Source organism: Pseudorca crassidens, chromosome 16, assembly GCF_039906515.1.
Source record: "Pseudorca crassidens isolate mPseCra1 chromosome 16, mPseCra1.hap1, whole genome shotgun sequence".
NCBI classification, from domain to species: Eukaryota; Metazoa; Chordata; class Mammalia; order Artiodactyla; family Delphinidae; genus Pseudorca; species Pseudorca crassidens.
In genome coordinates this window covers 1,220,623-1,247,334 of record NC_090311.1, presented here as the reverse complement: position 1 = coordinate 1,247,334, position 26,712 = coordinate 1,220,623, and the positions used below count along the sequence as shown (strand labels likewise).

Below are 26,712 nucleotides of genomic sequence, written 5' to 3'. Positions count from 1 at the left end.
GAGTCGGGGCGGAGCGAGCGCAGGGGGCGGAGACGGGGCGGGGCCGGAGCGGGGTGCGGCGAGTGGCTACGGGTACCCGCCGCCCGCCTCAGTAGGGGCAGATGCAAAGCACGACGACGCGGCGGCAGAGACAGGAGAGAAGGAGGGGGCCCCTTTGGCCTTTGTGAACAAAGATGGCTTGCGGACTGCTGCCGCCCGACCCGGGGAAGCCTTAAACCTCATCCTGCGGCTCTGCCCTTGGAGAGACCACGCGCGGGACCCGGGATGGGGTGGCGGGAAACGGCTGTGCGGGGGCCGAGGCCGGGTCGGTGTCAGGACGCGCAGCCCCACGGTCCCGGGTCCGGCGCCGATACCCCCATGCGGCTGCACCGCCGAGGGAGGGACGGAGGTGGCGGGGCGGGGTCGGGCCCGGTGCGCGAGCCCCTCTCCGGCCGGCCGGCCCAGAGCCTGACAGCGAGCGCGCGCGCACACGCACGCACGGGTGCGCCCGGGGTCACGGCGACGCTGGGCACACGCGCCTGCGCTCTCGGGGTACCCTTGGTTGGGTCTCCAGTCCGGCCCTCAGTGTAGTCCGCCCGGCACGGTTCCCGAGCGGAAGCCCTTGGCGACGGTCCGCGCCTCAGGCCGCCCGGGGACCTTGTACAGCGTATGGGGGTGGGGGGTGTGGTCCGAGGCGCGATTTGACCTTGATGCGCCTCCCGACATTCGATTGGCCAGGAGGGACCTCGCGGATAAAGCGCTCTGCACAGCCAACGACCCAGGAGAAGACTCTCAGTACCGCCCAGCTCCCTGCGCCTAATACTTTTTCACTGAAGAATTGTTTTGTTATGAGTTGTCTTAGACTTTTGGAAGCCTTTGCCTCCTTAGGTTCTGCCCGCAGAGCTGGCGGTTCCTTCCTACCCCAGGAAGTCCTGAAAGGGCCTTCCGCTGCCCCACCATGACAGAGGACCACCCACCCGGCTTGCAGGCCAAGGCACCAGGCCCTGCGGGTCTCTCCCGCCACCGCCCGTCCCTCCGTGGACATCTTTCAGCCACCCTGGGCTCTGTCCTGCCCTCGCAGCCCCTCACCTGGCTCGCCCCCCCCCCAAGTAGTGGCACTCAGTCTTGGCTGTTCCCGCTTCCCGTCCACTGCCCGAGGTAGAACTACGCTTGTCCCCGACCCCACCTTTGAAATTCGGTGGAGCCCCTTGACCACTGTGGCCTGCTTGACCAATGAAATGTGGGCAGAGGTGAACTGTGTCATTTCTGAGCCACACTTTAGGAGCCAGTGTCCAGACTGGCCATACGTGCCCCCCTGGCTAAGAGGGAGTCCCCATCACTTGGGGACCACCTTCCAACCAGCAGTGGATGCACAGAACAAGGGAGAAATCAGCCACTGTGGGAAACCCTCGAGATTTGGGAGGTGTATTTACCGCAGCATAACCGGGCCGACTACCACCTGCCGTGCATCCAGTCTTGAGTTAAACTCCGGGGAGGCAAGTTCCCTGGGCTCTGGGCTCCCAGGCTGGGCTCAGCCTCCTTATGCTGAGCTGCAGCCGCTCTCGGAACATGGCTCCCTCCTACCATTGCCCTCACCCAGTCAGCACGTTGAAGGCACCCAGCTCAGCGCCGGCACAGAGGAGGGGCTCTGTAGCCATCCTTCCGGGGCAGCAGCGAGTGAAAGAATGTTTCTGAAGGGGGGGGCGGCGCGGGGGGCACCGAGGCAGAGTGTCACCCCAGGCAGGCTGAGAGCAAGGGGTGCAGAGTGGGCAGGAGACAGAGCAAAGGCCAGGAGCTGCCTCACCCGAGAGCAGACCAGGCTGCCGCACTCCACCGAGGGCCACTGTGAAGTTCTAGGGGCCTGGGAGGGACTTACCTGTGAACGGGGAGGGGGCAGTGAGGCCAGCAAAGTGTCCCTGTGCCCAGGGGTGCCCACAATGATCAGGAACTTCAGCAGGGTGAGGACAGGGGCTTCTCCATCCTGTGCCAGTGACAGGGGACTGTCAATGACTCAGTAACCAGATAAACGTGTCCACAACACCCAGCACATGGGAGCGCCCACACAGGATCGTGGGCAGTGCGCGATCACAGGACTGCTGCAGCTGGGGCGGTCGGCAGGGGTCCGAGCAAGTGACCTTGTGAAGACCTGGGGCCCAGGAGCTGTGATGACACTGTCCCTGAGATTGAAATGAGAGTGTGTGCGAGGGCAGAAAGTGGCCAGTGTCTCTGGCGGACGGCGAGTGCCCACTTAGGGCATGTGCAGAACAGCAGGGGTCTGATTTGTATTCAAGGCTCAAGCCCTGAAACCCAAACACAAACGTGCGTCAACCCATAATTCATCCAAAAAGCCAAGCTTCCTGAGAGGGTGCGATCGTTGGCAGAGTCTCCAGTTTTCATGTGTACTTTGTCCAATAGCATCATTCTGAAATTAACACGCTGCCTGCACCTTTGTAAATAGTCCTGTTTTTAAACTCCCTTCAGATTGCCCAATTTGAATGTGCTGTTTCCTGCTGGGAAACATACCAGAACTGGCCCCAGGAAACAGGAAACAAGCTCAAATGGGATTCCGATCCTGAGTTGCTCACTTATGTGGGAAACCATGAGTCCCCTTCCCAGCAGGAAATGGAAAACCAGGTCATCCCTGGCTGCGGTGCCATCCGACTTAGCCCTGGTGGGACATGGGACAAAGTACATGTGGAAGCAAGGACGTGGGGAGCCAGGTGCTGGGTGGCTGGGTGGCTTGGTGGTGGTATTGATTCTCCGGGTCATGGGGCTGCCTGGCTTCCGATGACTCCAGAGAGCATGAATGGGGAGAGGAAAATGCTCAGTGGAGAAGAGGAGCCCCATGGCTGCTGGGAAGGAATCCTTCCTCTCTGTTGTCATGGTACCAGGACTGAAGCACAAACTCGCCGCTTAACTCCATGAGGCTCCTAGTGTGTCACCAGGGCTGCTGTGACAAAGGACCACAGACTTATGGGTGAAAACAACAGAAGTGTGTTTTCTCCCCATTCTGGAGGCCAGAAGTCGGAAATCAAGGTGTCAGCAGGGGTGGTCCCTTCTGGAGGTCCTGAGACGTCTCTCCCAGCTTCTGGCGGCTCCAGGAAGTCCTTGGCATCGCTCAGCCTGCAGAGGCATCACCCCAAGCTCTGCCTCCATCATCACATCGTCTTTCCATCTGTGTGTTCTCCTTTATCAGGACATTTGTCATAGGATTTAGGACTCACCTTAACGCAGGATGACACCTTCTTGATTTCTTTAACTTAATTACCCTCTTTCCAAGTAAGGTCACATTCACAGGTTCTGGGTGGACATATCTTTTGGGGGCCACCACTAAACCCACACTACAGTCCACTGTCTGGTCCCCCCAAATCTAAGCCTATTCCATGCGCAGAATACATTCACCGCATCCCAGCATCCCCAAAATCTCACCGTTAGAGCTTCAACTCTAAGTCCAAAATCTCACCTAAATATTATCAGCTCAGAAGTCCCAAGTCCCACCATTAAATCAGGTCTGGGTGAGACTCCGGGTATAAGCTACCCTACAAAACACCTCTCGTGACCATCCCACTTCACAGATGAAGGAAAGAAGGCCTGGGAGGCAAGTAACTGCCCAAGTTCCCAGCTGGAGCGTGGGAACAGTGCTGTTGACATCCAGGAACGACCCCCAGGCTCAGGCTTGAGCAGGAATGGGTGTTAGGACTCCCCCCCGCCCCGCACCCAGTAGACAGGCAGCAGACGCTTGGTTCTGCGCCCGCCCCCACTGCAGCCCTTCTTTTGCCGTGTAGCAGGATGCAGACAAAGGGACGCATGCAAAATATAAATGTTCTGGGAACTCCCTGGTGGTCCAGTGGTTAGGACTATGAGCTTTCACTGCCGAGGGCCTGGGTTCGATCCCTGGTCAGGGAACTGAGGTCCCGCAAGCCACGCAGGGAGAAAAAAAAAAAAAAAAAAAAACCTTAAAAAAAGTACAAATGTTCTGAAGTGTAAGAATGAAATAGCCCTTAGCGGCCACCCAACTCACCAGCAACCCCACCCTCTGCCCCGGCCTGGACTGAGGGACCACCTGTCCTTGGACCTCCACTGCATTGGTTCCTGGGGCTCTGCTAACAAAACCTGCAGAGCAGGCAGTTAAATCACAGAAATTTATTTTCTCACGGTCTGAGGCTGGAAGTCTGACATCAAGGAGTCAGTAGGACTGGTTTCTTCTGAGCCCTCTCTCCTTGGCTTGCAGACAGTCGTCTTCTCCCTGTGTCCTCACGAGGTCATCCCTCTGTGTGTCTGTGTCCTAATTTCCTCTTCTTATAAAGACACCAGTCACACTGGATGAGGGCCACTCAATGACCCCATTTAATATTAGTCACCTCTTTAAAGACCCTATCTCCAAATAAGTCATATTCTGAGGTACTGGGGATCAGGGATGGGATTTGAGGGACACAGTTCAGCCCATAACACCCACCAGGTGCACCCCATCTCCTGCTTCCCCCGGCTCATATTATGGGCCAACTCGTCTCTTGATTTTTGGTTTTAGAATCTTACCATTCACATTTGCGGCTTATCATTTAGTTTTGCTGGTATGAAAAGCATTTCATACTCTATGAAGTCTCCTGGAATTTGCTTTTTCTGTCAAAAGCTGTTTCTAAGATTCATTCTTGTTGTTGTGAGTAGCTATTGTTGGTTCATTTCATGGCTTTCTCTTTCTTGGCCTTTGGGGTCCTTCCCAGGTTTTGCTAAAATGAGTGAGGCTGCTGTGAATGTCTCTGCCCACGTGTCCTGATGAGACTCCAGAGGGGAACGGTGGGGGTCTCTGCACGTGGGGATCCAGCCCGACAGGAGAGCAGGCTGCTCTCCCAGATGCCCCAAGTTCCGGTGGACACCCTGACAGAAGAATGAGCTACGGGCATGAACACAGGTGTTCCCAGACTTCTTCATTTTTGCCAACTGAGCAAGGGTAAAACAGTATCTCATTTCAGATAAAACTGTATTTCCCTGCTAGCTGGTAAAGTGGAGCATCTTTTTATATCTTTATTGGCCATTTTTTTTCTCTCCTGGGAGTTGTTGGTTCATATCTCTTGCCTATTAGTCTAAATGTAACTATTGTCTTAAGCTTTTTAAAATTGAATTATAGGAGTTCTTTATGTATTCTGCATGTTAATCCTCATTGGATTATATATTGTGGATACTAATCTTTATTGGATAGGAGAATTGCCAATACCTTCTCTCATTTGGGGCTCAACTTTTAATTTTCCTTATGGTATCTTTTAGATAAACAAGAGTACTTTTAATGTAGTGAATTTATCAACATCTGTTTTTATGGTTAGCGCTTTTATATCCTGTTTAAGAAATCCTTTCTTAGCCTAAGAATAAAATAAAATTCACCCATATTTTGTTCTAAGAACGTATATAGAATAAAGTCTAGTTTCGACATACAGCATACATGCAGAAAATATTCCTCACTCCCTTGTTCGCGGAAGGGTCGTTCTGAATGGCATCACCTGCCGTGACCACAGCAGAGATCCAAAGTGAGCATTTTACAACAAGGCGGGCCTTATGTTACAATCAGTGTGAAAGTCTTCAGTGGCTCTTGTAGCTGACACTTTGGGTTGCCTGCTCAGCGACCAGTCACCCCTTTCCTCACTCCTATCAGTACCTCCATTTGTTTTCCGGTATCGTGGTGGCTGTGCGATGTGTCAGTGTGTATAGGCTGAACTACTTCTCCAGAATCCTCTTTCCTGCAGGTTTCCTAACTCGGCCCCAGGAGGCACTGTGCATGAGATTTGAGGGGTTAGGGGGTGCAGTGAGGTAGCAGCTGTAATGATTTTATACTTGGACGGCCAGGGCAGGGGCCCAGGTGTGGCTGCAGCTCGCACACAATGTCCTTTCTCTGCCAGCTCACCTCACTGGTTGGGGGCAGGCGTGCAGCTAGTCTGTCTCCCCGAGTCTTTTAGCTTCTCCAACTCCTGGGCTGGGTGTGTGTGTAGTTCTGTGGCCATCGGTGCCACGTGATCCATCCATCCTCGTGGGTTCCAGCTTGGGCTCGCTGGTCCCCCCTTTACCTCCACCTTCCCTTCCTGAATACCTGCCCTGCACACTTCAAGCTGCAGCATCAGGCGGAGGGCAGCAGCCTTCAGAGATTGTCCAACCAGCCTCCGCAATGGCAAAGGTCAAATCCCTTAATGACGTCATCCTCTAGTGGCTCGCCGCCTGACTGATAAGAGGTATGCAGACCCTCTACCTGAGTGCTTGAGAAGTGGGGGCGGGGGGGGGGTCCAGACCCACAGAGAAATCCTGATTGGTCCGAGCCCTGTGGTGGTCTCATTTCCTTTCTGCTGATTGGTCTAGGTAGCCGAAGCGATTCCGGCCAGATCTCAGAGGCAGTTACTGGGGTCTTCGTTCTCCTCCCGGGTGATGGGCGTCCGAGTGACGACTGCAACCGGGACAGCCATCCTGTGACCCCCAAGAAGACGTAGGTCTGCCTGCTGCAGACGGGAAGGTATAAAACGGGAAGGACTTTCAAGTTCTTGACGCCAGATGGTCAACTTGAAATGCGAGCCTTCCCGTGTGTATCCTGCGGTCCCCCGAAGAGCCCACCGGCAGGTGCCCCGCCGCCCGCTCCGCAGAGGCGCGCGCTCGCGCATCACGACACTCCGGGCCTCGGCACACATGTCCCCTTCGTCCGGAACGCTTCACCTCTGTATGTGTCACCGACTGCCCGGCAGAGGAGGTCGCGGGCGACGCGCCAGCGCTGCGGCGCTGCGGCTCCGGGCGGACCGCTGGAGTCTGGATGAGTGCCACGTGCGCAGGCGCACCAGACGCCCCGCGCGCCCCGCGACTGCGCGCCTTCCGCCCGGCTTGGCGCCTGCGGGCCTCCGTAAGGCTGGGTGTTTCCATAGCGACCGCGTGGGGCCGGCAGCTTCCGCTGCTGGACTGCCGCACTCGGCGCCCGGGTCGTGCGGGCGTTGGGTGGGCTGGCGGGCGCCGAGGGTGAGGCAGGGCTGCGGGCCCGGGGTCGGGGTCGGGGTCGGGGGCCCCTCGAGAGAGGCTGGGGCGCCGGGTGATGGGGGGCGAGGGGCGGGCCGGGAGCGGGGGCGCATCCCGAGAGGCTGGGGGCACCGCGGGCTTGCGGGGTGCGGAGCTGCGGGGCCTCGAGGGCGGCCCGGCGCGGGGGAGAAACCGGGGAGGGCGCCGGGACCCAGAGCCGCCTCCCCGACCCCACGGAGCCCGCTCCGCCCGCTTTTAGGCCCTGTGGTTTTGCTCTCGGTCCTGAGGCCTTCTTTCTGTTCAGAGGTTTGCGGGAGATTGAAGCCTCTCTCCCCCTAAAACACAGAAAAGGACCCCAGGGGAGGCCCAGGGTCTCCAGGGAGCGCAGGCAGCCTGCGGTGGGTTCGCCCCCCCCACTCGTTAATTGCTTGACCTTTGGGCGGTTCCTCGTGTTCCCCATCCCTAAAATGGAGGGAGGGAGAGGCACACACGTTTCCCAGGTGTTGGCTATCGAGAGGTTTTTTAACATCTTTATTGGGGTATAATTGCTTTACAATGGTGTGTTAGTTTCTGCTTTATAACAAAGTGAATCAGTTATACATATACATGTGTTCCCATATCTCTTCCCTCTTGCTGTCGAGAGTTTTGTATCAATGAGCGAAGGCTTCTGAGCCCTGAAACATTCCAGTGTTGGTTGTTATTGCCGGATAAATCGGGAATTAAACACGGACGTGTGCCTCACCGAATGAGGTTCTGGTGAAATACAGTTCTTAAACTTTGTGTCGAGCAAAACTATTGTTGAACAAGTAAAATTCAAGGTTCTAGTTTGACCGGTTCCCACCCCCAGCCTAATCTGGGTGCTAGCCAGACCCAGCGCTGATCGCTGAGTCAAAGCGGTACCCTGAGCTGTCAGGATTCTCCGTGGAGCGGAACACTAATGGAAATGCCACAGAACCGCGGGGCAAATAAGAAAGTGCGAACTTAGGAACCCCACTGCGTTTAGGGAAGGGATACACTAGCTTGTGCGCTTTGAAATCTTCTGACTTGTTTTCATCCCTAAAATAGCCATTGCATTTTCCAGGAATTAAAAGTCAAATCTTGGAACTCCATGGTGCAAAGGAGGAGCAGAACATTTTCATCTGAACCTTCTTGCAGTCCAGTTTGTTTTACAGAAGTCAAGTTTATGATACTGATTATTAGAAACAATGGTCTTTGTAAGCAAACACAGATCTGCCATGAGCTAGACAGTGAGAGTGCCCGTGTACCTAGTTGTTGCTGCATCTCCCCTCCCTGTCTGCAGGTGACTCCAGACCCGGGAGGATGAGCGGTGGTCCCCGGAGGATTGCTTCCTCCTGGCTGACGGATGGAGGGAAGCAGCTCCTGCAAGGCTGCCTGTGGGGCTGCTGATCCCGGAGAGCGGCGCTGGGCAGGCTGGGAGCAAACCTGCGTCCCCCTCCAGGGAGGCTCACGAGGGTGTCGAGGGGGTCATCCTCTCTTCATCAGTTTTAGACTTGAGTCACAGTGGTCTTCACCATTTAGGAGCGATCTTTAAAGTTCTCAACCTCGGAGTGAGTGGGGCACCTCTGGGGCATGGTATGACATACGCACATAGGTATGTGCGACATAGACGTGATTGAAGGCTCTTCTTACGTGCAGTTTTCTTTCAGAGAGAAATTCGAGAATGAGATAGAGGAGGGTTAACTTGGGGTTTTGTGTGCTGCTCTGATGTCCTCTGATGTCACAGATGATGAAGACTCTGATGTCCTCTCCTGGGTTTGGGGGACGACTTGCCGAAAACACCCTTGGCCTCTTAATCAAAACACAACACCCCTAAAATAAGTGCAGTAAAAACTGTCACCCACAGCTTTGCAGATGTCACAGGCTTGACTCTACCGGTGCCTCTGGTGCCTTCACCAGGTCCGGCCCTTGCCTGCTTAAGATCTAGTGGGTCTGTCTCCTCCCGCGATTTCTAGAACAAGGTTCCATCACACAGCCTTGAGGGGAGACGGGCAGGGGCCCTCACCAGCAGTTCTGTCACTGCCCAGCAGTCACGTAATTTCCTTAAACCTCATCATGTCCTCACCTGGAAGATGGGAATGAGAATCTATTTATGGGTTATTAGGGGAATTAAATGATAAGCATATAAGGCACAGTGTCCTCAGCATGGTACACACAGCCACGCGTTGCACTGTTACCCTGTTGATTGGCGGTTTTGAGTGCTTTTACAAAAGCCGTGTACTTAGATTTTAAGCAGCTACTCCGTTTATTAACCCCATTTGTGTTGTGCGCCCTGTTTTTCCCGTCAGGCAAGCGCTGGTCTTGCAGTCTCTCTTCTTAGCGCTGACCTCCATGAGTGATTACTGGTCATCCTCTAAGGCACCACTTTTAATGAAGCAAATGCTCTCAGCTCTGAACAAGGAACCCAACAGTGTCATGCATAAAGAGAGAAGGAGGACATTCCAGAGCCTTCTTCAGGCTTAATGAAGAAACTTTGTTTATGCTTCTCAGAAAACAGACGTCAGTATGCGTTTTACTGCCACGGCACAAACCACTGAGTGAGGTGACCCCTCAGCGCGGTGGACTTCTAGGGGCTACGGACGCATTTTGCAGCCATAGCAACACTCCTGGAGCCACCATTATCACTCCCAGAGACCCTTGTGACCAGGGAACACTGACCCCCATCTTCACACGGCCTCACAGAACCGAGGAGGGAGGGCGGGCTCGTGTGACGCAGTCAAGCCGGCCCCTGTGGGGCGACGGCAAATGCTAGCTTGTCTCTCTGAGAGTTCCTTTTCTGGTGTTTACCAGGATCTGCGGCTTCAGCGCTGGGGCTGAGAGAGCAAGAGCCTGAAGCTGACCTGGCGGCCAGGCCAAGAGTGTCCCGGCGCGAAGGCGTCCCCACACTGTGTCCAGTCGCCACTCACTCCCCAGAGGCTGCGCCCGCCGCCAACAGCAAGCGACGGTGCCGCATCTTAGCTGCTCAGGGATTGTGTTCTCAGCATATTTGTGGAGTGTGGTTTCTAGCCGGTGTTTCTCAAGTTTCTGCCTTAAACTTGAAGGGACTTGGAAGTTGGTCTTGGCAGCAGAGTTGGGAGCTGAGAAACTGGTGGAAAAGGAGCGGCCTGCTGGCGCCACGTGCTGTGCTCCGCGGGCTTTAATAGAGCAGCGCAGTCGTGACGACTGGTGCTTCCCTGCACCCCTGTGTGCCAGGCGCTGCTCACTTGCTGCACCTGGAACAGGCCAGGCCTCTGGAGCACAGAGAGTTCGGGAACTCGCTCTAGGTCACACAGCTCATAGATTTTCAAAACCTAGATTTGAACCCAGGCAGCTTGGCTTCCAGACCAGTGCCCTTAACGCCTACACTCTGCTGCCCTGGTAAATAGAGACACGTAAATACATACGTGTGTATAGTATGCGTGATCATGTAAATCTATGCAGCGTGTATCGACAGCATTAGAGAAGGGATGTCTGTCACCCGCAGTCGTGCCGCACTGTGACTGTAAAATCGTACTTGCGCGCATCGCGGGGGGAGGGTCAGTGTGCGTGTGCCCTGTCCTCCCCCCTTCGTACTGTCCTGTCTTATTTACGATCCGACCTGAGGGCCCGCCGCGTGACGCATCAGACTTCCTGACGTGATGGTTACTGGCTGTTTCTGTGCGGCCGTTGCTACCAGAGGACGCCAGAGCTAACGCAGCGTGTGTGTTCTTTGGTTTCCTTTTCGGTGTCTCCTTGCATGAGAACCAAGGCCCGGGCGTGGCTCCTGCCCTCGTTCTCTGGGCAGCGTGGGCCCGGGAGGGAGAATAGGATTCAGATGCCCTTGGGGATGAAGTTGGATGTTAAAGGATAGTTGATGGGAGAGGTGTGATGTGTGCAGTGGTGGCGTCTGAACTGCCAGCCGGGCGAGACGCAGCGTCTCCAGGCCAGGAAGCCACTCTAGCAGCTGCGCGGTGAGGCCTGGCCTCGTTTTCCTGACACTTGTGTCTCCCGTTTAAACGATTTAAGGATAAATGTTATGGGTGTTCTTTGAACTTGGCATGTATGATTACAGTCACCAGTGGAAGCGCTTTGAGGATGTGGCATGTTTTAAATTTAGTTGTTTGACAAAAACATTCTCTCTTTCTCCCCGTGGCAGCAATCGCACCGTCAGCGGAATGCCCTCTGCACGGTTCCTAAGCGCTTCTCTCAGGGGCTGCCTAACCTCACCTGGCTGCACCTCCGCTCTAATGGGATCACAGCGCTGCCTTCTGGGGTCGGCTGCCACAAGTGAGTTGCACGTTTCTTTTCCCAGGTTAGGAGGTCACCATCATCTCCTTCAAATGCCCGAGTGCCTGTTCTTTGGCTGCCTAACCACACCCCACCCCACTGAATGTCGACTGTAGAGCAGAAGCGTGTAATGGCGTTTTCAAAGCCAGCTCGGAGGTGCGGTGGCTGCAGGTACCAAATGCACCTGTACGGTTATAGTTTAGGACGCGGAGCGCCGCGGAGCACGCCGGTACCACAGCGCCTCTGCTGGGTGGTCCACGCGGCTTCTGCAGCCGGTTCCACCTCTGACTCCCTCACATGAAGCTGCCTGAAGGGTCAGAAATACCGTACTGAAGAACCTAGGGGTAAGACGGGAATAAAGACACAGACCTACTAGAGCAGGGACTTGAGGATGTGGGGAGGGGGAAGGGTGAGCTGGGACAAAGTGAGAGAGTGGCGTGGACATGTGTACACTACCAAACGTAAGGTAGATAGCTAGTGGGAAGCAGCCGCGTAGCACAGGGAGATCAGCTCGGTGCTTTGTGACCACTTGGAGGCGTGGGATAGGGAGGGTGGGAGGGAGGGAGACACAAGAGGGAAGAGATATGGGAACATATGTATATGTATAACTGATTCACTTTGTTATAAAGCAGAAACTAACACACCATTGTAGAGCAATTATACTCCAATAAAGATGTTAAAAAACAAAAACAAAAAAACCAAAACAAACAAACAAAAAAAAGAAATACTGTCCATGAATTAAACCAGCGGCTTTGCTCCCAAGGGCCCGTGTGTAACTGCGCTGGTTCCTGGTAAATAATGAGTCATTCTTCCTTTCTGGGAAAATCAGAAACCCCAGAGCAAGCTCTGTGCCACCCAGCCACATTCCTGCCTCTCCGATGCCGGGCGTCTCCTACCACTCCCACTCTAGAACTGGGGCCAAGCTGCCTACCCCCTTCACCCGCCCCTCCCAGCAGCCACAGGTCAGCCGGCACGCCCCAGTCCTGGAGCCACATGCAGCGTGAGGCCACCCCACTCTCCTGGCCCCTGTGTCTCAGTGCCCAGTCCTTCTATGCCAGCTTCTTAACCTTTAGGAAACCTCATTACGTGAATTTCAGACACGCCTTTAACATTAGTGCACGCTGGACAGAGGGAAAAGCACGTGCAAGGGCCATGAGGTGGCCGTGTCCTTGGGCATGGGAGGGGCAGCAGGGAGGCCATGTGGTGGAACAGAGGAGGGAAGGGGCTGGAGGTGCCTGCAGAGGCAGTCGACCAGAGCTGGTAGGCGCGATCGTTAGTTTGAATTTCATCACGAAAGAGGCAGGAAGTCACAGACGGTTTGAAGGGAGGGACGGGGCTTTAAGATCACTCTGAAAGGAGGGGTGAGCGTGCCGCAGCGTGGCCAGTTAGGCTGCTGCAGCCGTCCACGCAGGAGAGCCGGGGGATTCAGGTGGGATGGACGGCGTGGGAGGAACAGAGGGGTCCAAGGGTGACCCCCTTCCTGCTAGAGTCATTGCAGCCCCTGTGAAATGGCAGAGTAGAGGCGCAGAGGCCCTTCACTTGCCTGAACTATTGCTCACTGGCTTTAAAAGTATGTTTAAAGAAGTGAGTATTTTGTCTGTGTAACAGCGAAAACCCCCGTGCGCCATCCGTGCCTTTTCAGGCTCTGCAGGGAAGCAGCTAGTTTCTGTTGACAAGTGGGTGTCTCCGGCAGGGTGGGGACACCCCCGGGAGCTGTCTTCCTGGAGCTCCCGGGCCTTCCTGGACCCACTGGGTCGGCGCCTGGTTGCCTAGAGCAGTGTCCTCAGCTCCGGCCAGCGCGTCTGCCAGCGGCAGTGTGACAGGCAGCCATGCCTTCTCTGCTTCCACCTGGTCCCCGCCAGCGCGACCTGGTGGCCCCAGGCGTCTCTGAGTGTGTGTCAGGGAGGCTTGGGGAGGCTCCGCTCTTCACGGGGAACTGGGCTGGTGTGTCGAGGGCAGTCTCATGCTTCTGGTCCATGGCTGTCTTAGCAAAATGGCACTCAGTTCTGGAGAGTAATTGCTCCTCGAAGGATAAAAACTAACTAGGGCTTGTGCTCATAAGCACTATTCTTTATTCTAAAATAAATACATGGTCTCAAATTTTGGAATTCTTTGACTTTGCCAGTCAAAGCCACCTGCTTAATGTCGTCTAAGATATAATTTTGCGTGTGATTTATAACCAGTTATATCATTAAAATTAGATCAGCTTGCTAAAGAGCTGAAACATTCATTAGAAATTTTAAGTAATTATGGGCTTATTGAAAGCCTTAAACTTTCCAAAAAGCCTAATTAAAACAATGCCAGAGGGCTTCCCTGGTGGTGCAGTGGTTGAGAGTCTGCCTGCCGATGCAGGGGACACGGGTTCCTGCCCCGATCCGGGAGGATCCCACATGCCGCGGAGCGGCTGGGCCCGTGAGCCATGGCCGCTGAGCCTGCGCGTCCGGAGCCTGCGCTGCGCAACGGGAGAGGCCACAACAGTGAGAGGCCCGCGTACTGCAAAAAACAAACAAACAAGCAAACAAAAACACAACGCCAGTGTTCACATTCTCCCGCTCTCAGTGTCTTGGATGTGTAAGCTTGCTAGCAGGGAGAGAAGGTTTACAAAGGCCCATCAGTATATGTGCTTCCTTAGGCAAGCGACCCCAGGCCAGTATATAATGTGTGGCGTTCAGTTGAAAGTCCGTGAAATGCAATAATCAGTGGTTTACTGATAGTATTTGTGAATTTATCACTTAAAAGTGTGCACAAGAATATTCTAATGTATTATTATATAAGGTGGAAAAATCCCCTGTACACTTTCAGGTTCATAATTGGCTAACATGCCCCCCCCAAAACAAACAAACAAATAGACAAACAAGTGGGCTGGAACATCCTTGGCTTTGAGAAAGGCGTGTTGGAAGGTCCAGGGTACGTGGCTGCCTGCACATCCTGTTGAAGAATCTTAGAAGAGCAAACGCCGTCCTCCTTGGCTATTTTTGTATTAGCGAAATTAAAAGGGGACTAAACCAAAACCAATACGTTGAAGTAACGGTGTTTAACTAATTTGCCTTTGTGTTTACCAAGGAAAGTTTAATTCCCCAAGTTTACTTCTTAAAAACTTTAAATAATAGGAAAATCCAAGACAGTAAAGGGAAAGAGAATTGTCTGCTCCTCAGGTAATCCGATTTTCCTTTAGGGCTGCCAGTCAAAAAGTTAAACTTCATTTAAATGAATACTTACTAGAGCTCTCAATTCTGTGTCTGTGAAACTATATTTTCTCCTTTCACATCCTGGGGACTCTGGTCAGTGTGGTGTTGAATTTTAATTTTTTCACCTTCCAAGGAAAATGAGACGCGAGACCGTCCCTCCCTCTAGCTGGAGCGTCATTTGCTGATGGGGTCTGCAGGGGGCTGTCTGCAGGACAGCTGAGGATGTGGGTACAGGTTAGCCTGCATTCCAGGCCACTCTGCTCCCCATTGGTCTCCCAGGGCTGCTCAGGGCATGGAACGTCACGCCCAGTGACAGAGAAGGCAGGCGGAGCTTCTCTGTCCCTCCCGGGGCTGTGAGGTCCTCCCTCGTGAGACCGCAGCTGTGTCTGCTGCAGGGCAGGTGTGCGGGGCGCCAGACTGTCCCTGGCGATTAAATAGTGCCTCGCCCCGAGGATTCCTCAGTCTCTCGGTGAAGCCTGGGTGGAGCAGGGCGGGAGACGGGCGTCCTGCCTCTGCCTGGACGCCCAGGAGAAGGGGCCGTCACACCCCGTGGCTGAAACACTGAATGAGCCAGGGCATCTGAAGTCTTTTTACATCCCTGAAAGCAACAGAGAAAGAGAAAATGATCATTAATAACGACGGAGCCCTGATGAAATGTGGACAAGCAAAAGCAGCCGAACAAAAGGGGCGACATAGAGTTTAATGTGAACCATTTATCGTCCGTTGTCGTTCAGTTCGTAAAGTTTTATTGGACATCTTTTACCTGTCTATGATACGTCTTTTGCCAAACCTTGTAAGGGATATTAATAGCTATTAAGTGACAGAAGAGATCCCTGGTCAAGTACTGGGAGAAACACCCCTTCACCATGTTTCCTGGCTTTGAGACTTCAAAGAGGCCTTAGTGTGCGAATTCTTCATCTCTAAGCAGAGCAGATACTCTGTCTCCTGGACATCCTTCCGTGACTGTTCTCAGGCAGGGCGATTGTGCCCCAGTGGACGTTGGCATCATCTGGAGATCTTGTGGTTGTCACAGCTTGGGGAGGGGGGGGCATCTAGTGGGGTGAGGCCAGGATGCCGCTAAACACCCACTGGGCACGGGACGGTCCCCCCAACAAAGAACTGCCTGGTCCCAAGTGTCCGCAGTGCTGAGGCCCAGAGCCTGACCAGATGCTGAGACGTGGAGTCTATTTGCTGGTGGGGGCAGAGCATGGGCTAAACGTCTGCATTGAAGCCGCTCCCTTAAAGAGAAGACAGGTGAAGAAATTTGATGGTCATTTGATTTTCTGCTTTTAAATTACATATTTTTTGTTTTGTTTTAAAGGCATTTGAAAACTTTGCTTTTAGAAAGAAATCCTATCAAGATGTTACCTGTGGCTGTATGTGCTAAAACAATAAAATAAAAGATAGTTTTAAATGCGGCCTTCTGCAGTTACCAGACCTGTAATGCAAATTCAGGCCTGACCCAGCAGGGAAGGCCAGCCGATGCTTTAAATCCCTTCCACGCCATCCTTCTGCCCCTGAGACAACACAGATCCGATCGCAAGAGCTGTTGCTGCTGTGACATGTGTCCTACATGTGAGCACAGGGTACGAGCAATGCAAACGCGGAGCCCTGTACCTGCTGCTCAAGGAAGACCGGCATCAGGCCTTTGTGGACCCAGGTGTGCTCGTGAGTCCACCTGACCCTCCCCCCAGGCCAGCGTGACTTTTGTTCATCCTTCACTGCTTTCCTTGAAAGCGTTACCGCTTACTATCCCTACACAATACATGTTTAAAGGGCCTTCCTTTCAAACTTTCTCTAAGTTGCATCATCCCTTGCGTATTCTTGGTGACCTGGCGTTTGGGGGCTCAGCACGATGTCTTCCAGGCTTGTCCATGTGGATGTGGACAGCTGTTGTGTGTTCATTTCTGTTCTTTCTCCAGTGAACGGTTAGCTCCATTGCCTCCTTCCTGTCTTCTGTGCTGCTGTTTTCATGAATTTTGCTTTGATATGTGTAATGGATCCAGTAGAGACTCTTTGAACTGTCTTACTTACGTTTTCTCACACGGCCGCCCTTCTGGTGCTCTTCATCTCTTCTTGCAGTTTCGTGCTTCCATCTGGGCTGACGGTGTTGGCCTAAAGATCTGTCTTTTGTGTTATATTGAGTCTTATTATAATGAATTATTTCAGGATTTTAAAAGGTCATCTTTATTTTCCCTTCTTTTTTTTTTTTTTTTTTTTTTTGCAGTACGTGGGCCTCTCACTGCTGTGGCCTCTCCCGTTGCGGAGCACAGGCTCTGGACGCGCAGGCTCAGCAGCCATGGCTCACGGGCCCAGCCGCTCCGCGACATGTGCGATCTTCCCAGAGTGGGGCACGAACCCATGTCCCCTGCATCAGCAGGTGGACTCTCAACCACTGCGCCATCAGGGAAGCCCTTCCCTTCATTTTTGAAGGTTGTTTTAGCAGACTGTATAGGCTCCTAGACTTTAGGCATCGTGACTGCTTTAGAAATACCTTTATTGTCTTGTGGACTCCACTGTCTGTCGAAAAGTCAGCAGTCTTACTGGTTTTCCCTTAGAAGTAATACATCTTTTTTCTCTTTTTGTTTAATTTTCAGTAGTTTGTTTGGTTTTGTTTTTATAAATTTATTTATTTACTTATTACTTATTTTTGGCTGCGTTGGGTCTTCCTTGCTGCACGTGGGCTTTCTCTAGTTGTGGCGAGCGGGGGCTGCTCTTCATTGTGGTACAGTGGCTTCTCTTGTTGTGGCACGTGGGCTCTAGGCACGTGGGCTTCAGTAGTTGTGGCACCCGGGCTTAGTTGCTCCGTGGCATGTGGGATCTTCCAGGACCAGGACTCAAACCCGTGTCCCCTGCATTGGCAGGCGGATTCCTAACCACTGCATCACCAGGGAAGTCCCTGTTTACAGTTTTTGTGTTTTGCCGTTTTGCTTGACTTTAAAAACTACCTTTGCTGGCGTTCACCCTCCTTCTGTTTGGTGTCACTATGGGTCCAGTTTGCCTCTGGCTCTAAGTCGATTGTCCACAAGCAAATTGGACAAATACATTCATTTCTAGTCACTCCTTAGGATTTTTTAAAGCATATCTTTGCCCACTTTGTGAACTGTTTTTCTTTAAAAACACTGATCCCCAGCGTGTAGTGGTCAGGACTTCGCCATCCTGGACTCGCGTGTGCCGTGCCTGGTGCAGACACAGCGTGTCCTGCTCGGCCGCCCTCGGGGGTCCCTTGGGAGGAGACCTGGGCCTGGGGTCCCATGAGGCGGTTGCAGTCATGCCAGCACGTGACATCCAGGTGCTCACCTGGTTCTCCTGTTTGGATTCCACACTCTCCGAAAAATGTGAAAGAAAAGTTTTTGCTTCAGGAAACAAAGTTGTAAACCACTGACACTGAACATATTTTGTAGAATTTAATATTTTATTGTGTAATTAAAACCCATTGTCTTTCAACCCCAATTGTAGTTTCTATATGTATTTATACAAAGAGGGCTATACTGGTTCAAGTATAATAGATACATAATCGACTAGAAAAAAAAGGTAGAAAATAGCTAAATAAATTAGACTGAAAGGCTGAAAATGAATTCACTCCGTACAAGAAGGTAACTTGGACAGGACAAGGCTGTTTCAATGTGTTTAAGAACACAGGGGGCTGCTGGGTCTAGAGAGCCTGGCCCAGGGCTGAGGCCAGGCTTGGTGGGCAAGCCCCGCACCCTCACACCCTCACACCCTCAGCACAGCTCCAGGCCCAGGCCACCGGGCTGTCAGCACGTCTGTGTCCCTGCACGTCCAGGGAAAGGAGACCTTGTGAGGCCAGGTGACACCCGTCTCTGGGAAGCTGTGGCCCTAACGCCCGATGAGGGATCTGGCACAAATTGTGGATGAATACACAGTGGGCCAATTTCCTCTCACATAACTTTACTAGAGATCAAAGTGTTTAAAAGGCAGCAAAAGCATTGCAGTAGAAAATACAGGTGTGTGGGCTGAACATCAATTAGAAGCAGATACTAGAAGGTCTGGATGGGGCAAATATCTTCATTTATATGGATTTATGTGCAGTGTGAGGGCCTGGGGCACAGGGACCAGCCCCTACCCAGCCTTCTGCGCAGGGAGCAGGCTCCAGGTTTGTACGCGTCTCAGGCGTGGACGTACAGTCTACTAAAATGGCCTTTTATTCACTGTCGATTTCCCCAGTTAAAAAGATGAGCGTAAGTGAGGCGCCACCTCCCCTGGTGGATTTATCCGCAGAGCGTGAGCCCAACGAAGAAGCCATTCATTCTCAGGAGGCAGAGGGAACCATGGTAACAGAAAAGGCAGGCTTTTTCCCACCTGTGGGAAAACTAGACCTGCGTGAGTGCAGAAGGTCCGCCGAGCCTCCGGAGGACTGGCCGAGCGAGGAGGAGATCCGGCGCTTCTGGAAGCTGAGGCAGGAGATCGTGGAGAACCAGCAAGCGGAGGTTCTGGAGCGCCAGCGCCTGCCAGCGGAGCTGCCCCCAGCCCTCACGGCGGTGCTGAGCGACAAGGAGAAGCGGCGACCCCGCCCGAGACCCGTCTTCAGGTAAAAGTTGAAAGCAAAGGTGTACTTTCTTGATCTCTGCGCGGCTGTAATATCATTTTGTGATTCTCTGTTAAGACGTCGGGTGGACGTATGTCCACGTCACCATCGTTCGTTACACGGCAGATGCCAGGCCTGGTTTAGGTTAAAGTTACCCAGAAAACAGGCTCAGAGGAAGAGGTTACACGAGAGAAAAACTCAAATCCTGTGGGGGGGGGGGTGTGGGGGTGTGCACACGTGTGTGGATGTGTGAATATACAGAGAGAACATGACCCAGTAACATTGGGGAATACAGCTCATACGTCGGCAAGGGCGGTGATGTCACGTCCAGGGCACAGAACATGGTTAGCAGCCACTCCGGTCTGTGGCCCTGCAGATGGTGTGAACACACGCCCCGCGTGTCTGGTAAAAGTCTGTGGCGGGACAGTGAGGAAGGGCCCGTCTGAGAAGGCTGCCATTGGGCACTATTGGAAAACAGATTAAAGAGCTTTGATCCACGTGCAAGGTGTGCACGTGTCTACTGCACTGTTGTTTCACCTGTTCTGTAGGTTTGAAAATTTTTCAAAGTAAAACCTTGTTCAAGTGTGATTACCTGGCCGTAGCCCTGGGAGGGCTGGAGGTGTGCAGCCCACAGACCCCCGAAACCAAGTTGTACCTCGTCCAAGTCAGTGCAAGCCTTTTCCCGGCATGGCACAGTTTCACTGGTCCCAGGTGTAGGTCCAGCCATGGCCTGGCCCGGGGAGCGGGGTGGAGGCCCTGATGGCCGACCCTGCCTACGTTGTGGATTCTGGGGGTGGCAACTGTCTGTGACCGTCGGGGCATCTCCATGCAGCCAGCCCGCGGCCCTGCACTCACCCTCGGGGCCGTCACGGGGTTCAGTGCGGTGCTCGGCTGACGCCCTGGTATCATCGTAGGACAAGGACGCCCTCCTTCAAGAGCGTCCTGCCCGAGCTGGCCCCATGGCAGCAGACCCAGGGCCGCACCGGCCTGCCGGAAGAGAGTATCGGCCCAGATGGAGCAGCGCAGGAGGTGAGGTCGGGGGCAGCGGGGCAGGCTTGGCCTCGCCTGGAAGCTGCTCCTCGCGGGCCGTGTGCCCTGGGCGGCTGCAGGCCCTCAAGTTCGCCGCCCCGCCTCTGCCCTGTTTCCTCCTCTGGTCCCTTGGTCTTCCTCTACCCGTCCTCTCCTGTCAATCACCCAGCTTACAGGTCTTGTTTAAGAAAAGTGGCTTAAAAATAACGTGCCTGTCGGGGGGGTGCACTCCTGCCTCTGCCCCGCGGGGCTGTTGCTGGCTTGGTCGGCCTCGGTGCAGGGCCAGCTCGGGCCCTGTCCTCACTGTCCCCTCTGTCCCCTCTGTCCTCCAGCCCCACCAACTGCCTGTCTCCACCACGCTCTGGGCCCGCGAGGCCGGCTGGCGTGGACGGCGCCCTCCACCTTCTGGTTGTGTTCGGCCAGGGGGGGCTCCGGCGGGAGGTCAGAGAGAAGCGGGGAGGGAGGCAGGGTCCCTCTGCCCTGCCCACCGCTCCCGCTGCTGGGTGCCGGCAGCCCCTCCTTCCCTCACCCCAGGGCCCCGGGGTGGCTGCCGCCCGTCCTCCTAGCAGGGCCCCTGCTCCACCTTGCGAATAGACCCTCCTGACATCACCCGCCTGAGTGTTTTCTCTTGGGACCCTGCGGATGCAGACGGTCCTCAGGGCACGTGTTCTAATGGGCCAGCGTGGTGGTCCCGACACCAGACGTGCTTTTCAAGTCGGGTTTCATGTCCTTCAGGGAGAGGCTGGGTGACGTTAGGCCCTCAGACCTGGTCAGGGTGCACGGTGGCCCTGCCCTGGAGCTGGCATCCTGACGGCAAGGACGCAGCCATCCGACAGCGAGGCTCAGATGTGACTGCATGGCCTGGGCCCCCGGGGCCATGGTGGTCGCGGGCCACGCCCCAGAGTGTCCCTCTGCGGGAGTCCAGGCTGCAGGGCGGGAGTGGGCCCTCGCTGTGCGTCCCGACGGCCCTCTGCCCCGCATCCAGGCAGGTCCCGCTGCTGCCCGGCTGTGGAAGCTCAGCATCCCCCCCGCCACTTGCTAAGCACCTCTGTCTCCGAGGCTCAGCTGCCCCCGCGGCCACCGTCCACACCCTCTGGCTCGGGTGGGCACCTGGCTGGGGACCTCGGGAGGCCGGGCAGGACGTGCCCCTCCCCCCAGCTCGGGCTCCCCAGTGCCCAGGGTGCCGCCCGCCTTCGCTGAGGGCAGCTCTTGAATCAAAGGGCGAGCAGCAGCTCTCTCCGTGGTTTCTGTGCCGTGGGCCCCGAGACCACGTTCGGTGGCCTCCTTGGCAACAGCGTGGGGACCCCGTCCAGTGGCTTAGTCTCCACACAGCCCCGCGGAGCACGTCACACTTCCTGGTTACCTGTGCCCCTGAGAACGCTGCCCTGTGCCTCTTGAGGAACCTTCCAGCCCACTTCCCAAGAGGTGGCAGAGACAAAGACAGGCCCCTGCGCCCAGGAGCACTGCCCCTGATGTCACAGAGCCACAGTTCCACGCGGGGCACCGGCTTGGGTTGGGGGCTCGGGAAGCAGCCTCGCAGGCGAGGCGGGCTCTGCAGGGGTGCAGAGGGGGTGCCCGGCCCTCCCTCGGGCCTGGAGCTGGGGGAGCACGTAGCCAGATTCTGCCGACACCGATCTCCTGCCTCATCGTGGAGATAGGACAGAGGCTCTCGCAGGGCAGCGGCCAGAGCCCAGGAGGGCCCAGCTGCTGTGACCCTGGGCACCAAAGGGCCCCCGACGCGGGCAGCGGGAGAGGCCAGGGCGAGTCTGGGATGGTGGCCAGGGTCTGGGCCCACGATGGAGGGCTCTGCTGAGAGGGGAGACTGAGGGCCAGATGTGCAGGTGGGGTGGGAGGGCGCTGACCATGGGACTCCGTGGAAGATCCAGGAATGGGGTCAGACAGGCAGGTGGAGACCCAGGCTGGAGACGTAGCATCCAGACCCAGAGTGCGTGGCGGGTGAAGCCCTGGCCCCGTCCCGGCCCCATCGCCACAGCCGCAGCCTGGGCAGGGGTGGCTTCTGTTCAGCTCAGAGGCTCCCCAGCGTTGCGGTCCCTCTGTGCCCGCGTGGGCAGCGAGTCCCCTGGGCGTTGCCGTGGGCGGTTCGCGGTGCAGCGGGCGAGACGCAGCCAACAGCACAGTGACACCGCGGGTGACGGGGCTGGAGAGACAGGGCTCACGCTCTTAGGTGAGGCTCGGGCGTCTGAGAGGAAGTGGACCGGTCAGCATCCCCTGGGCCCCGTGCAGACCAGTGAATGCCTGAAGCCTTTGCTGTGGAGCTCATGGCCACGGCCCCGACCAGGCCTTCCCTGAAAAGTGTCCTGGTGCCTCACTGGGCAGGGGCTGGGCGGGGCCTGGCTTGTCCCCATCCAGGGAGCTCTGCCCACACGTGCGTTTCGGAGCCCCCAAGCTGCCCGTGTGTCCGGCCACGGGATCAGGAGTGAAGGGCTTTTGTGTGAAGCTTTAAAAGTGACAGTAGATGGGCTTCCCTGGTGGCACAGTGGTTGAGAGTCCGCCTGCCGATGCAGGGGACATGGGTTCGTGCCCCGGTCTGGAAAGATCCCACATGCCGTGGAGCGGTTGGGCCCGTGAGCCATGGCCGCTGAGCCTGCGCATCCGGAGCCTGTGCTCCGTAATGGGAGAGGCCACAACGGTGAGAGGCCCGCGTACCGCAAAAAAAAAAAAAAAAAAGTGACAGTAGAAATCCTTGTAGGGACCTCCCTGGAGGTCCAGTGGTAAAGACTTCACCTTCCAGTGCAGGGGGTGTGGGTTTGATCCCTGGTCAGGGAGCTAAGATCCCACATACCTCGCGGCCAAAAAACCAAAACATGAAACGGAAGCAATAGTGTAACAAATTCAGTAAAGACTTTAAAAATGGTCTTTCTTTAGACCACGTCAAAGAAAATCTTAAAAGAAATCTTTGTAAGCTGCGCACGAAGCTGCTTTTAACGACAACATCCGTGTTCCGCTGTGTCCTCCAGAGACAGGCAAGCACTGCAGGAGTGGAGGGTGCTGGCCCAGGAGGATGCAGAGGAGGAGGGAGGGGCTCAGCCACCTCCCGACCCCACGGAGGAACCTGGTACGTCTGCGGGGGGCAGCCCGTTCAGCCCCGAGGGGTGGCGCGGCTGCCTGTGTCCAGGCTCACGGGTGAAGGAGGCTGCCTGCTCTGCAAAGCCTGACCGCTCACCGGCCTCTGCCACTCAGCCAGCAGCGACCTCCCCTTAGAAAGCAGGCCACCAGTGGGCCTCCCAGCACCCCGCACTGGCCCGGGCTCGTCCTCCCTGTTCCCCGGCCTCCACCAGCCACCCCTCTGCAGCCCCAGTGCCCACTCCTGGCCTCCCGGGAGCCTCCCTGTGGCACTCGGACCCCAGCCGCCCCCCCACAGCCGCCCCGCACTCCTCCTGCGTCGGCTTCAGGCCGGCTGGCCACGTGGAGGGAGCGTCACTGCCCCTCGCCCTCCTCTGGGGGAGCTGTGCTTGTGCCCTCCTGGGGACTCCCCTGACCTCCTTGTTCCCAGGTCCGGTGAGAGGCTGTCTGTCCTCACCCGGAGGGCCGTCCCAAGGCCTGTCCGGTCCTCTCTGTGCTCGAGCTCCCCGAGGCGGCTCTGTCCTGGTGTCCAGGCCTCTCCTCGCTCTGCTCCCGCTCTGATCACGGCAGCCCCTCACCCCTGCTCGTGAGCCCGGCATAACGAAGTCACCCCGACCCCACCCTCGCCAGGGCCCGGAGCCTCCCTGCTGTCCCTCCTCTCTGCCCGGTGCCTTTGCACGCCGCTTCCTCTGCCCTTACCTGCTGGGCCCCCGTCTGTGTGTCTTCAGAGCAGGGGTGGGACATGAACGTCTGCCTCGACCTGCACGGGCTCCTGGGCTCCAGACACCCGCTGGCCGGACTATGCAGGCGCCCCCGTCCCACCAGACCCCTAGGCAGCCCGGCCCTGGCTTCTGGGGCCGGCCACACGCGATCATGCTGGCCTCCTGTCCTTCTGCCTGGTCCCCAGCCGCTCCTGCTTCCTGGGTGCTGATCGGGGTGGACAGAAGGGGCTCACGATGGCGGGCTCAGGGCTCCCAGGCTGGACTCGGTCCCCAGTCCAGGCCACACGCCACATGACTGCAGCGGAAGGGCGATTTCCCCTCTGCCCAGGCCCCCTCAGCCTCTTCATGGCAGCGAGGGCACCTCCTCTCCCCGCATACCACAGAGAGGATTGTTAAGATGACCCCCAGAGACCACGGACCCCCGGGGCAGCTGGAGCTCTGGGCAGACTGGTGCACCTTCTCCCCCCTCCCGCCTCCAGGATGGTATTTAAGCATCATTATGACCATGGTGGCTGTCGGATGGGGAGCCACTGCAGGTCACTCGGGCTTAAATACGCGTGACACATGATGAAACGTGCCGCCTTGACCGTCGTTACATGCACAGTTCAGAGGCATTTAGGACATTCCCACTGTGGAGCCGCCACCACATCCGTCTCCAGAACCTTCTCGTCTTCCCAAACGGAAACTCTGTCCCCGTTAAACACCAAGTCCTCACCCCACTTCCCCCGGCCCCCAGCCCCGCCCTCTACTTTCTGTCTCTGTATTTGGCTCCCGTGGGGACCTCCTGTGGGTGGAATCACACGGCATTGGTCCCTTTGCGTCTGGCTCATTTCACTGAGCATAACGTCTTCAAGGTTCATCTGTATCGTAGCCTGTGTCAAAATTTCCTTCCTTTTTAAGGCTGAATGATATTCCATCGTGTGGACGGGCACATTTTCTTCTCCGTCCGTCCATCCACAAATGCGAGAGTTGCTTCTGTCACGTGGCTGCAGTGCCCATGGGCGCGGCGTTGCCGGCGCGAACTGTCTTTCGTATGTGGGTCACTCCAGCTAGAAACGACTTCTGTGATGCTGTGCAAGAAGCAGCTTATCCCGTTGTGTGTATTTTTGTATATTACAGAGAAACATGGTCACTGTGTTTTACAGCGTGGAAATTGACAAATGTCTGTATAACTGGAGTAGCACAACATCCCATAAGTTAGATAGGAAATTTAGAAGCTCTGAAACTCACAGCAGGAAATCTTTACTTCATAAAACTTAAATATTTTATATGGCCTAAAATACTATAATTAAAGTCAAAAGATAGGGGGAAATATTTGTGACGTATGTTTGTAACAAAAGATTAATATCTAAAATATAAAGAAAAACCACAAGTAGATTTTTTAAATTAAAGAATGCAGTAGAGAAACGGGCAAAGTGTAGGACAGGCAGTTCACAGGTGAGGAAGCCCCAGTGGCGGTAAATTCAGAAAAGAAGCCTGGCTGCTCGGAGCTCCGGGTGTAAACACCCACCAGCACCGCTCGTGAAGCGGCCGGCAGAACAGAGGCCTCGGGCAGCAGGCTTCTGGCCACTGCTGCTGCCAGGGCGTCAGCTGCTTGGAAATGTCTAGTAAAGTTAAAAATACTGATTTCTTGGAAGACTTCCGGTGTCCCGCCTCACAGAAATAAAGCAGTCGGATCACAGGCCTGTCGTACAAAGACGTGGGTTTGTGGAACCCACAAAAGCATCGTCTGCATGCCCACCGCATCCTCTGTCCCCCGGCCGCTCCAGGCCCTCCCGCGTTCCGGCTGCACCCGTGTGCTCTGTGGGGTCGCCCACGTCCTGCCCCCCGGAGCCTGAAAGCAGGAAGGGAAGGGAAGACTCCTCCCGCATGGGCAGGGGGCCTGAGCCTCCTGACTCATCACCCCCTTTTTAAAAAGCCTTGCGTTTTCATTTTCCACGATGCTCTAAACCCGGCAGCTGTGCCAGTGGCCTCTGGATCCATTTTATTGGCCTGAAGAATAGCCCTCGTCTGCTTGACGCTCAACATATGAAACTCGGGGTCAAGGGACTTCCCTGGCTGTCCAGTGCTTTAGACTCTGCACTTGCAGTGTAGGGGGCCCGGGTTCTATCCCTGGTCAGGGAACTAAGGTCCCACATGCCACAGAGCACGGCCAAAAAGGAAAACAAAACAAAACAAAACAAAAAACTCAGGGTCGAGCCACTCTCGGCCACTAACACGGCGCCGTCCTCCTCGCCTGCTCCGCAGGGTGCAAGGCCCTCCCTCCTCTGTACTTTGTGATAACAGTAAGATATGGCTGGGGTTTCAGTCCAAATCATATACTTTTAAAGGTTTTAAAGATAAATGTCTGACTTTAGGAAGTACACCTAGTGGCTTTAGTTCTTTTCCCTGTGTTGGAGCACTGTTGAGGAGAACCCTGATTAATGACAGCGTGTGTGCCGGCTCCCAGGCAGCCAGCAGGTAGTTTCAGTTCTGCTGCGTCTGCAGCCTGGCAGCATGGGGGGAGCAGAGCGGAGGAAAGGTCGGACGTGGTTTCTGCTCCCCTCCCCCGCCCATCCACCGCCCTCCATCCTCCCTCCTCTCTCCCAGCCTTCCCTGGCGCTAGGTCCTTCTAAGAGTCAGACAGGTGCTGGGGTGGAGCTGACGACGCAGGCGGGACAGGTCCCGCCCTGGTAACCCGCTTAGAGGTGACCGGGCAGATAAGCCCTGCTCTGATCCCCCTCGCCTCCCCAGGACCCGCACGCGCCCTGTCCCTGCAGCAGCTGAGCTGCCCTGACCCACAGACAGACAGACAAGCACAGGTCTAAAGCGGCCTGAGGAGCGCAGGCTCGGTCTGGTTCTCAGGCTTGTCCGTTCGGGGGTGGGGGCAGCAGCGGGCAGCGCTGGTCAAGGGCCCTGGTGTGTTTCCACTCACATCCTC

General features: G+C 55.6%; 1 protein-coding gene across 2 annotated transcripts; it reads left to right on the top strand.

Moving 5' to 3' along the window:
* Positions 1 to 43: 43 nt before the first annotated feature.
* On the top strand, positions 44 to 23,129 carry LRRC27 (leucine rich repeat containing 27). Of its 2 annotated transcripts, XM_067708980.1 has the most exons (7): positions 44 to 6,194; positions 6,319 to 6,960; positions 11,090 to 11,220; positions 15,730 to 15,788; positions 18,597 to 18,960; positions 19,872 to 19,986; positions 20,319 to 23,129. In XM_067708980.1, the coding sequence occupies exons 2-7, from the start codon at positions 6,508 to 6,510 to the stop codon at positions 20,550 to 20,552; spliced, it is 1,356 nt and encodes a 451-aa protein (XP_067565081.1). In that variant the 5' UTR covers positions 44 to 6,194; positions 6,319 to 6,507; the 3' UTR covers positions 20,553 to 23,129. The 2 variants fall into 2 exon arrangements, with proteins under 2 accessions (XP_067565081.1, XP_067565082.1); XM_067708981.1 differs by lacking the exons at positions 44 to 6,194; positions 6,319 to 6,960; positions 15,730 to 15,788 and adding an exon at positions 10,340 to 10,904.
* Positions 23,130 to 26,712: the final 3,583 nt, after the last annotated feature.

What these genes read in the sequence shown, in the direction of transcription:
- LRRC27 (XM_067708980.1), top strand. Translation starts at nt 6,508, where the DNA reads ATGGTCAACTTGAAATGCGAGCCTTCCCGTGTGTATCCTGCGGTCCCC. An exon ending in TCTGGGGTCGGCTGCCACAA is followed by an intron (nt 11,221 to 15,729) that starts GTGAGTTGCACG and finishes TTTGTTTTAAAG; the next exon opens with GCATTTGAAAACTTTGCTTT. An exon ending in CGCCCGAGACCCGTCTTCAG is followed by an intron (nt 18,961 to 19,871) that starts GTAAAAGTTGAA and finishes GTATCATCGTAG; the next exon opens with GACAAGGACGCCCTCCTTCA.